The sequence below is a fragment of the Bombina bombina genome, chromosome 6, assembly GCF_027579735.1.
Source record: "Bombina bombina isolate aBomBom1 chromosome 6, aBomBom1.pri, whole genome shotgun sequence".
Taxonomy (NCBI): Eukaryota; Metazoa; Chordata; class Amphibia; order Anura; family Bombinatoridae; genus Bombina; species Bombina bombina.
The window spans coordinates 72,852,642-72,865,116 of NC_069504.1; the positions used below are offsets into that span (position 1 = coordinate 72,852,642).

Consider the following 12,475-nt stretch of genomic DNA (forward strand, 5'->3'; position numbering starts at 1 on the left):
GGAAGGGGATACTCTGTCTCCGAAATGTCACAGTAAAGTGTGTTTTGAAACAAGAGAAGCGAGTGCAAGTTTTTGTTACTTATATATATATATATATATACACACACACACACATATATATATACACATATTCATATATATATATATACATATATATACACATATACATATATATATATATATACACACACATATATATATATATATATATATATATATATATATATATATATATATATATATATATACACACACATATATATATATATATATATATATATATATATATATTAGTACCTCATGTTTCCATGCAGGCTAGCCTTCATCTGATATATCCACACACTCTAATTAATAAAACTGAGGGTTTATTGATTTGTTGAAGATTGCGGACATTTGACATGTATCGTATAATGTACAACCCAGATGTCATTTATTGTTTGTAATTTTCAAACCTCAAAAAATCTATATATTTTTATTGAGCTCTTTAAGAAAAATCATCAATTTAAGGGTGGCGATTTCTTCATCAATGTGTAAGACATAAGGATAAAAACAAATTCAACTGACCAAAGATGCTTTGGACGCTTATTTTCTTTTGTGAACCAGCATAAAGACAAAAAAGTGTAACCAGTCCTTCCTATAACTTAAAGTGTAAACTTGAGATGATTAGCTCAAGTCATACGATAGAAGTTAAAAATGAATGAGACTTTCATTTATGAAATCTTTAGTATATACTTATCTTCAGAGATATTTAACATGAAACGCTATACGAATAAGCGCTGATCCTCCGGTCGCCATATTCAGCAATTGATTTGCAGATGACTCATCTGCAATCAACTAATCGTTGTTTGCCCCCGGGCTGTGACGTTTGTGCAAAGGGGCTGAACGCCCCGGTGCGGGTAACAACGATTAGTTGTTTGCAGATGAGTCATCTGTCAATCAATTGCTGAATATGGCGACCGGAGCTTCAGCTCTGCTCTGTATAGCGTTTCATGTTAAATATCTCTGAAGATAAGTATATACTAAAGATTTCACAAATGAAAGTCTCATTCATTTTTTTTAACTTCTATCGTATGACTTGAGCTAATCATCTCACGTTTACATTCACTTTAAGTAGCTTCCAGGTATTATTAAATTAATTAATTACTAAGGCCTTTCTTGTTATCTCTGATGAAACTGTGGAAATATTCAGAGAACTAATTACTTTTAGAAGAAATATGATGAAATCAGAACTTCCTTACAAATGATGAAAATTCATAAAACATTGAACAAAAAGTAAAGCCCTGAAACTATTTAGACTTACGACAGAGAAAGCCTAAATTGCCAACAGAACTACAAGCATCTGTACAGCAGGAGGGCATTGCACATTAAACACTGACTGAGCAGCAAAAACCAGAGTGTGATGCAGTAATTGCGTGATAACACTGACTTTGTACAATTGTCACCCTCAAATCCCACAGCATCGATCCTAGCAAAACAAAAGTAGCGCACACAGCCGTACACAAGTACATAGTTAAGTTCTACACACAGAAACATCATACAATATGTACATACACAACAATAAGTACAGAGTCAAGCTATATATATATATATATATATATATATATATCACACAAAAATATTTTTGCAAGGACTGAAACTTTCTCTACTCATACGCCACAATAACAAGCACAATGAAACTGAAAGTAAAAAGTCAAACCTAGCATTGTACAAACGCTAGGATTGACTATTGAAACATAAACTTCATGTAGAAAGCTCCATTATTTATTTCAATCGATTGCCGTTCTTAGCTGCTACAGCAGCCCATGGCTAAAAAAAAATTGTTGCTAAGAGGTGACGTTTTCACCTCGTAGCCAATAGCCGTGCGGTAAATCCGGCTCCCATGGGCGCCAAGCCGGATTTACCGCACGGCTATTGGCTAAGAGGTGAAAACGTCACCACTTAGCAAAAACATTTTTTAGCCGTGGGCTGCTGTAGCAGCTAAGAACGGCGATCGGTTGAAACAAATAAAGGAGCTTTCTACATAAAGTATCTTATACTTCATGAATGAAAGTCCCCTTTATTTGTTTTAATAGTCAATCCTAGCGTTTGTACTATGCTAGGATTAACTTTAATTTTACGCTCAAGCTAATAATGTAACCAGAGTAGGAACTGATCACCTACAAAGTACTGAACACAGGAGCAGCACACATTTTAAGGTAATCCAATACATATCCAAGTAATATGTTAGCGTAGAAACATGCCACAAAAAACCCAGAAAGGTCAGGAGGTGGCCAGGCACTTGCAAAATTACCTTATTTAGGGCCAGATTAAAAAAAGCAATATTTGCGCTCCACTTTGTAATACCAGCACACACAAATGACATGAGACGCTGCATGAGAACTAGGGCAGCAAATTTCAATATATATGAATTTGTTTTTATAGAAGTGCAACCACTCCAAACGGTAAAAACAGAAACTTTATTTGTCACAGTTTAAAACCACAGTCATATTTTGTTTAACAATAATGTTCTAGTTAGTGTAACGGCCTATTGCATATTCAAACATTCTATACATTATGTCTTGAGCGGTTGTACCTGTCAAAATAACAGCTAATTACATCCTCCACTACCTATTACTCTACACATCAAATCATATATGTACACACATAATACATGTGTTTTAACAGACTCAATAATCTAGAAACGTAGAACCAAGGTGATAAGATGCAAGGTTGTTTAAAACAACAAGCAAATAGAACCAACAAAGCTTTCCTAGTTTAATCTAACTAGATATAAGACATATATATATATGTAATGATAATAATGATAATATTAATCATCATAATGAAATGTCTGGCTCCAACTTGAAATACTATTCTGACCATTACCAGAACGATTTGTCTCTGATTCAAGGCTCAATATATTTCAAGGGGCCAGATATATCATATTCTCATTACATATAGTCAATTACAAGTGAAGCACAGGTGGGTATGTAATATAGATCGGACAGCAAAAGGTCTTCTAGATATCAAGAAGTTTAACACCTACTCAATCTAGAAATACTACTATTAGTTAAAGATGCTCATTCCCAGTAGTTAATCACATCATAGACACTGTTATTGCCTTGAGGGATCCATGTCCCTAAAGTGAAAATCCAAAAGGCCTCTCTCTTATGTAATAGCTTTATAGTGTCACCTCCTCATCTGGGTTTTTTTACGATGAACTGTCACTATGATGTTCAATGACAAAATGTTTTTTTGTGCTTCATGGGAAGTACACCCTACGTATTGTTTGTTGTTACAGCTACACCAGATGAGATACACTACATTTTTACTCCTACAGTTCACCCAATACCCTATTGTGTCTTTGCATGCATATATGATTATATACACATATATTTATGTTTATATGTGTATATACACATAAACACATATATATGTATATAAGCATATACATATATATGGACCGCAATGTAAACCTTCCTACTTTAGCCCCTTATAAATGCTTTGTGAAGTTACTTTATTTAAAAAACAAAATTTATGCTTACCTGATTAATTTCTCTCTCTTGTGGTGTATCCAGTCCACGGGTTCATCCATTACTTGTGGGATATTCTCCTTCCCAACAGGAAGTTGCAAGAGGACACCCACAGCAGAGCTGTATATATAGCTCCTCCCCTAACTGCCACCCCCAGTCATTCGACCGAAGACAAGAAGAAAAAGAAGAAACTATAGGGTGCAGTTAGTTTAAAAATAAAAAACACCTGCCTTAAAGTGACAGGGCGGGCCGTGGACTGGATACACCACAAGAGAAAGAAATTTATCAGGTAAGCATAAATTTTGTTTTCTCTTGTAAGGTGTATCCAGTCCAAGGGTTCATCCATTACTTGTGGGATACCAATACCAAAGCTTTAGGACACGGATGAAGGGAGGGACAAGGCAGGAACTTAAACGGAAGGCACCACTGCCTGCAAGACCTTTCTCCCAAAAATAGCCTCCGAGGAAGCAAAAGTATCAAATTTGTAGAATTTAGAAAAAGTATGAAGCGAAGACCAAGTCACCGCCTTACAAATCTGTTCAACAGAGGCCTCATTTTTAAAAGCCCATGTGGAAGCTACCGCTCTAGTGGAATGAGCTGTAATTCTTTCAGGAGGCTGCTGGCCAGCAGTCTCATAAGCTAAACGGATTATACTTCTCAGCCAAAAAGAAAGAGAAGATGCCGAAGCCTTTTGGCCTCTCCTCTGTCCAGAGTAGACAACAAACAATGCAGATGTTTGACGAAAATCCTTAGTAGCAAGTAAATAAAACTTTAAAGCACAAACCACGTCAAGATTGTGTAATAGACGTTTCTTCTTTCAAGAAGGATTAGGACACAGTGACGGAACTACAATCTCCTGATTGATATTCTTATTAGATACCACCTTAGGAAGAAACCCAGGTTTGGTACGCAACACTACCTTATCAGCATGGAAAATGAGATAAGGAGAATCACATTGTAAAGCCGATAACTCAGAAACTCGTCGAGCCAAGGAGATAGCTACCAAAAACAGAACTTTCCAAGACAACAGCTCGATATCTATGGAATGCAAAGGTTCAAACGGAACCCCTTAAAGAACTTTAAGAACTAAATTTAGACTCCATGGCGGAGCCACAGGTTTAAACACAGGCTTGATTCGAACTAAAGCCTGACAAAACGCCTGAACGTCTGGAGTATTAGCCAGACGCTTGTGCAAAAGAATAGACAGAGCAGAAATCTGTCCCTTTAAGGAACTAGCCGACAATCCCTTCTCCAATCCTTCTTGGAGAAAAGATAATATTCTAGGAATCCTGACCTTACTCCATGAGTAACCCTTGGATTCACACCAATGAAGAAATTTACACCATATCTTATGATAAATTTTCCTGGTAACCAGCTTTGGAGCCTGAATTAAGGTATCAATGACCGATTCAGAGAAACCACGCTTTGATAAAATCAAGCGTTCAATCTCCAAGCAGTCAGACGCAGAGAAATTAGGTTTGGATGGTTGAAAGGACCCTGAAGTAGAAGGACCTGCCTCAGCGGCAGTGTCCATGGTGGACAGGATGACATGTCCACCAGGTCTGCATACCAAGTCCTGCGTGGCCACGCAGGTGCTATCAAAATCAATGAAGCTCTCTCCTGCCTGATCTTGGCAATCAGACGAGGGAGCAGAGGAAACGGTGGAAACACATAAGCCAGGTTGAAGGACGAAGGCGCTGCTAGAGCATCTATCAGCGTTGCCTTGGGGTCCCTGGGCCTGGTCCCGTAACAAGGCCATGAGATACAGTTCTGGTTTGCCCCAAAGTTGAATCAACTGAGCAAATATCTATGGATGGAGTTCCCATTCTCCCGGATGAAAAGTCTGCCGACTTAGAAAATCCGCCTCCCAGTTCTCGACACCTGGGATATGGATAGCTGATAGATGGCAAGAGTGAACCTCTGCCCATAGAATTATCTTTGAAACCTCCAACATTGCTAGGGAACTCCTTGTTCCCCCCTGATGGTTGATGTAGGCTACAGTCGTGATATTGTCCGACTGAAATCTGATGAACCTGACCCCAGCTAGCTGAGGCCACGCCTGAAGAGCATTGAAAATCGCTCTTAGTTCCAGAATGTTTATCGGAAGGAGTACCTCCTCCTGAGTCCACGAGCCCTGAGCCTTCAGGGAGTTCCAGACTGCATCCCAGCCCAGAAGGTTGACATCTGTCGTTACTATAGTCCAATCTGGCCTGCGGAAGCTCATCCCCTTGGACAGATGGACCTGACATAGCCACCAGAGAAGAGAATCCCTGGTTTCTTGATCCGGATTTAGTAGAGGGGACAAATCTGTGTAATCCCCATTCCACTGACTGAGCATGCAAAGTTGCAGCGGTCTGAGATGTAGGCGGGCAAACGGTACTATGCCCATTGCCGCTACCATTAAACCGATTACTTCCATACACTGAGCCACTGAAGGACGAGAAGTGGAATAAAGAACACGGCAAGAGTCTAGAAGTTTTGACAATCTGGCCTCCGTTAGGTAAATCTTCATTTCTACCGAATCTATCAGAGTCCCTAGGAATGAAACTCTTGTTAGAGGTGATGGAGAACTCTTTGCTTTGTTCACCTTCCACCCATGGGACCTCAGAAATGCCAGAACAATGTCTGTATGGGACCTTGCGATTTGAAAAGTCGACGCCTGTATCAGAATGTCGTCTAAGTAAGGGGCTACTGCTATACCCCGTGGCCTTAGGACCGCTAGGAGGGACCCTAGAACCTTTGTGAAGATTCTTGGTGCCGTGGCCAACCCGAAGGGAAGAGCCACAAACTGGTAGTGCCTGTCTAGAAAGGCAAATCTGAGAAAACAATGATGATCTTTGTGTATCGGGATGTGAAGATAAGCATCCTTTAAGTCTACGGTAGTCATATATTGACCCTCCTGTATCATAGGAAGGATGGTTCGAATAGTCTCCAATCTTGAAGGATGGGACTCTGAGAAATTTGTTTAAGATCTTGAGATCTAAAATTGGTCTGAATGTTCCCCCTTTCTTGGGAACCACAAACAGATTTGAATAGAAGCCCTGCCCCTGTTCCTCCTTTGGAACTGGGTGGATCACTCCCATAACTAGGAGGTCTCGAACACCATGTAAGAATGCCTCTCTCTTTATCTGGTTTACAGATAAATGTGAGAGATGAAATCTCTCTTTTGGGGGAGAGGTTTTGAATTCCAGAAGATAACCCTAGGGATCCTGGACATCTCTTGCCCAAGCCTGGGCGAAGAGAGAGAGAGTCTGCCCCCTACTAGATCCGTTTCCGGATCGGGGGCTGCTCCTTCATGCTGTCTTAGAGGCAGCAGCAGGCTTTTTGGCCTGTTTCCCCTTGTTCCAAGCCTGGTTAGGTCTCCAGACCGGCTTAGACTGGGCAAAAGTTCCCTCTTGCTTTGTATTAGAGGAAGTTGAAGCTGCGCCACTCTTAAAGTTTCGAAAAGGCCGAAAACTAGACTGTTTGGTCCTTAATTTGTTGGAGCTGTCTTGAGGAAGGGCATGACCTTTTCCTCCAGTGATGTCAGAAATGATCTCCTTCAGTCCAGGCCTGAATAGGGTCTGTCCTTTTAAAGGAATATTGAGAAGTTTAGACTTTGAAGTCACGTCAGCTGACCAGGATTTAAGCCATAGCGCCCTACGCGCTTGAATAGCAAAACCTGAATTTTTAGCCGTTAACTTGGTTAAATGAACAACAGCGTCAGAAACAAATTAATTGGCTAGCTTAAGGGCCCTAAGCTTGACAATAATATCTTCCAACGGGGTTTCAACCTGTAGAGCCTCCTCTGGAGACTCAAACCAGAAAGCCGCAGCAGCAGTGACTGGGGCAATGCATGCAAGAGGCTGGAGAATAAAACCTTGTTGAATAAAAATTTTCTTAAAGTAACCCTCTAATTTTTTGTCCATTGGATCTAGAAAAGCACAACTGTCCTCGACAGGGATAGTGGTACGCTTAGCTAGAGTAGAAACTGCTCCCTCCACCTTAGGGACCGTCTGCCACAAGTCCCGTGTAGCGGCGTCTATAGGAAACATCTTTTTAAAAACAGGAGGGGGAGAGAACGGTACACCTGGTCTATCCCAGTCCTTAGTAATAATTTCAGAAAACCTCTTAGGGATTGGAAAAATATCAGTGTAAGTAGGTACTGCATAGTATTTATCCAATCTACATAATTTCTCTGGGACTACAATAGCGTCACAGTCGTCCAGAGTTGCTAAGACCTCCCTGAGCAATATGGGGAGGTGCTCAAGCTTAAATTTAAATTTAGACATATCAGAATCAGGTTGAAGTATCTTCCCTGAATCAGAAAAATCACCCACAGATTGAAGCTCCCCTGCTTCAGCTTCAGTACATTGTGAGGGTGTATCAGACATAGCCACTAAAGCGTCAGAGAGCTCTGTTTTTTTTCAAGTCCCAGAGCTGTCTCGCTTTCCTTGCAATCCTGGCAGTTTGGATAATACCTCTGTAAGGGTATGATTCATAACTGCCGCCATGTCTTGTAAGGTATACGCAATGGGCGCGCTAGATGTACTTGGTGTCCACTGAGCGGGAGTTATAGGTTCTGACATGTGGGGAGAGTTAGACGGCATAACTTCCTCCTTGTCAATTTCTTCTGGTGATACATTTTTTTAAAGCCAGAATATGGTCTTTGTAATCTATAGTAAAATCAGTGCATTTGGTACACATTCTAAGAGGGGGTTCCACAATAGCTTCTAAACATAATGAACAATGAGTTTCCTCTATGTCAGACATGTTTAAACAGACTAGTAATGAGAACAGCAAGCTTGGAAAACACTTTAATAACTGTGAACAAGCAAAAAATAATAACGGTACTGTGCCTTTAAGAGAAATTAACAATCACAGAAACTGCAAAACAGTGAAAAAAGCAGTAAAATTTACGAAATTTTTACAGTTTGTATAATAGACTGAAATAGCATTGCACCCACTTACAAATGGATGATTAACCCCTTAGTTTCAAAACCGGATCAAAAAAACGATCTAACCGTTTTTAAACAGTCACAACCAACTGCCACAGCTCTACTGTGGCTCCTACCTGCCCATACAACGACTTTGGAAGGCACAAAAACCCTTTAGAGCGGTCCTATATGTTCAGGGGACTCCTTCAGGGAAGCTGGATGTCTCAACTACTGCGCAATTAAGGCGCGAAAATAGGCCCCTCCCAACATGTACTCACAGTGAGAGGGCCTTAAAAAACTATCCCTAGGCAAAATCTAGTCAGCCATGTGTAAAAACTGGGCCCCAGAATAAAGTTTTATTACCATTTGTAAAAAAAAATGTTTATACACATCAAGCAAACGTTATATTTAGTAAGTAATAAGAGTAAATAACAAAAATATTACCCTTACAGCCTGCATGATACCAGTCATTATTAAATCACTGTAATCAGGCTTACCTTAAATAAATCAGGCACTGTCAGCATTTTCTAGCTTATCTCTCTAGAAAATTTAAAACCGCACATACCTCAGAGCAGGTAATCCTGCACGCTATTCCCCCAGCTGAAGTTACCCATCTCTTCAGTTATGTGTGAGAACAGCAGTGGATCTTAGTTACAAACCGCTAAGATCATCAAAAACCTCAGGCAGACTCTTCTTCAACTTTCTGCCTGAGGCTAAAATAGTACAACTCCGGTACCATTTGAAAATAATAAACTTTTGATTGAAGATAGACTACATTAATGCACCACATCTCTCTAGCTACTTCCCTTGTCGAGAGCTGCAAGAGAATGACTGGGAGTGGCAGTTAGGGGAGGAGCTATATAGACAGCTCTGCTGTGGGTGATCCTCTTGCAGCTTCCTGTGGGGAAGGAGAATATCCCACAAGTAATGGATGAATCCGTGGACTGGATACACCTTACAAGAGAAATAGGCCCCTCCCACCATGTACTGGATGTCAGAGGGGCCTTAAGAAAATACTCCTGGGAGTATCTGACTAGCCATGTGGAAACTAGGCCACAAATAAAGACTTATCTCCCTCAGAGAAAACAAAGTCCTATTTATGAAATCATGTAAACGTTTTGTCACTAAGCAATATGAATATTAACATGAGTATTACCCTGTTATGTAAGCATGATCACAGTCGCTGTTAAATCACTGCATCAGGCTTACCTCAAATACACAAGGCTCTGTCAGAATTTTCTAGAACTTATTCCTCTCTCTAGAAATAAAAATACTGAATATACCTCAAAGCAGGTAATCTGCAGGCCGTTCCCCCAACTGAAGTTTTCCCATATTCATCAGTTATGTGTGAGAACAGCAATGGACCTTAGTTACAAACCGCTAAGATCATCAAATCTCCAAGCAGAATTCTTCTTCTAATTTCTGTCTGAGAGAAAAACAGTACAACGCCGGTACCGTTTAAAAATAACAAATTCTTCATTGAAGGTAAAACTACACTAAGTCACCACATATCTCTTGATATTTCCTTTCTTGTCGAGAGTTGCAAGAGAATGACTGGGGGTGGCAGTTAGGGGAGGAGCTATATAGACAGCTCTGCTGTGGGTGTCCTCTTGCAACTTCCTGTTGGGAAGGAGAATATCCCACAAGTAATGGATGAACCAGTGGACTGGATACACCTTACAAGAGAAATAAAGATGATACAATTTTTATTTTTTAATAAAGATTACTACACTGACATTTGAGCGCAATTGGGAAACATTTTGAAAATTAACCAGAGGTTTGACCTCTGGTTAATTTTCTGAGCGCTGCAATGCAACGCTGGTTATTTATTGTGCGCCCACAAACGGGCAAATTTATCCGTTTACGGGTGCACGATAAATTAGCGCTCCACTTGTCATCTAGCCCTTAGAGGGGTCAATGTCTTCCTTTTTCATCTGTACAACAAAAGCAATTCAGGCTAGAAAAGATCTAAAGTTCACCAACACAATATAAAGCCCATCACACCATACTAATGACAGAAAAAGAATGAGAAGAGTCCACAAGATGTCTGGTAATTCTTCTAGCACACTTCAAAAGTGATGAAGCTATATACCCAGTAGTGTGCCATTTACCAAAGAGCCTTCTTGAGTATGTAGTTTTGGAAAATACAGAAGGTGAACATATAGTAATAGGATTCATATAATGAATAGAGTAGATGGGCTTTCTGTTTATTTACCAACAAAATATGACTCTATAGCCAAGACCTTCCAAAAAGACCGTTCTGTTCACTGTGAACCTAGACTTAGCATTATAACTAGTATTTACAAAATATCACAGAATTATTTTGTTTTGAACATAACATTCATCTATTGCTCAAAAAAGTATATGTGAAATAAAAACTTACCGTATTATACAAAGAATAAGCAGCGAGCACATGGAATAAAGCTTGTTGCCTGTAAAAATATGAAAAACATTATTGGGTGTATATCCATTACTATTATTTTAGTAGATATTTTATTATTATTCACCAAATCAGTTTAAAAAGGTGTAATCATGAAAGAATGAAGTACATCATTTGGGTCACTGTCAAAACATTTAGCAAAATAATTATAAAAGATGAGATTTTTCTGTTAACATTATCTGCTATGAAATTTTGGTGGTTCCAGTTTCTTTTTAAACAAAAATGTTACTATTATTTAAAAGTTACCATTAAAGGGACAGTCTAGGCCAAAATAAACTTTCATGATTCAGATAGAGCATGTAATTTTAAACAATTTTCCAATTTACTTTTATCACCAATTTTGCTTTGTTCTCTTGGTATTCTTAGTTGAAAGCTTAACCTAGGAGGTTCATATGCTAATTTCTTAGACCTTGAAGGCCACCTCTTTTCAGAATGCATTTTAACAGTTTTTCACCACTAGAGGATGTTAGTTCACGTGTTTCATATAGATAACACTGTGCTCGTGCACGTGAAGTTATCTGGGAGCAGGCACTGATTGGCTAAACTGCAAGTTTGTCAAAAGAACTGAAATAAAGGGGCAGTTTGCAGAGGCTTAGATACAAGTTAATCACAGAGGTAAAAAGGGTATTAATATAACTGTGTTGGTTATGCAAAACTGGGGAATGGGTAATAAAGGGATTATCTATCTTTTAAAACAATAAAAATTCTGGTGTAGACTGTCCCTTTAAGAAATAATATTGTGATATCTGTAAATGACAAAACAGATAACTTGCACAGTTTAAACCTTAATAAAAAGAGCACTACAGGTAACAAATGATGTTTTATAACAAATAAATGGGAAAATAAGTATTATTTATAGCAGTGGTTTTCAAAGTGTGAGGTGCGCCTCCCCAAGGGGGCGCTAGAGAAAATAAGGGGAGGCGCAGGTGCAGCGACACTTCACACTATCCTATAGAAATCACAAGTAGTAGTAAACTTAGGGAAAACATAGAACGTTTTTTAAGAGCCAACAATGACACTTGCCATGTTGCGGTGGAAAAAAGCAAAATGGTGGGATGTAAGCAGACGATTGCGTTTTTTTTGTCTTGATCAGTCATTTGCATTTAACTCAAAAGTAACAAAGTGTAAATTCAAATGTGAGTGAAGCAATCTTTTAGTTAAGCAGAATCAGCTCTTGAGAGCTGTGTGTGAACCCTAGGCAAGATGTAAATTCCCAAAATTAAAAATAAATATTAAAATTTACTTTAAAGGGAAAAAATAAAGTAACATCTATGATGGAGGGGTGCTGTCTTGTAAATGTTGTCACGGGGAGGCCCATTGCCTAAGACTTTGAAAACCCCTGATCTGCAGTAACAATTTTTCTGTCTTTCTTTAAACCTTAAGGTGACATTCAACAAACATGAGAGCATTCTTAAAAGTCAATGAACGAAAATATTGCTGATATATCAATGTTATGCATATTCAAGAAACAATTTAATATTATGTTTACTTCGAACCACTCCAACAATTGTAGCTGTTATAACTCTAGAAGCGTTAACAGCCATCTCTGAATTTGCACTTTGTAGGTTGAATCACTGCTTGGTAAAGTTGTTTTCTGGGGGAAATAC

At 39.1% G+C, this 12,475-nt stretch overlaps 1 protein-coding gene across 1 annotated transcript in view; it reads right to left on the bottom strand.

Moving 5' to 3' along the window:
- USP6NL (USP6 N-terminal like) overlaps positions 1-12,475 on the bottom strand; it is a 739,612-nt gene that overhangs the window by 326,881 nt on the left and 400,256 nt on the right. The window contains exon 8 of the mRNA XM_053716462.1: positions 10,812-10,860. Coding sequence (XP_053572437.1) covers positions 10,812-10,860 — 49 coding nt within the window. The remainder of the gene's footprint in view (positions 1-10,811; positions 10,861-12,475) is intronic.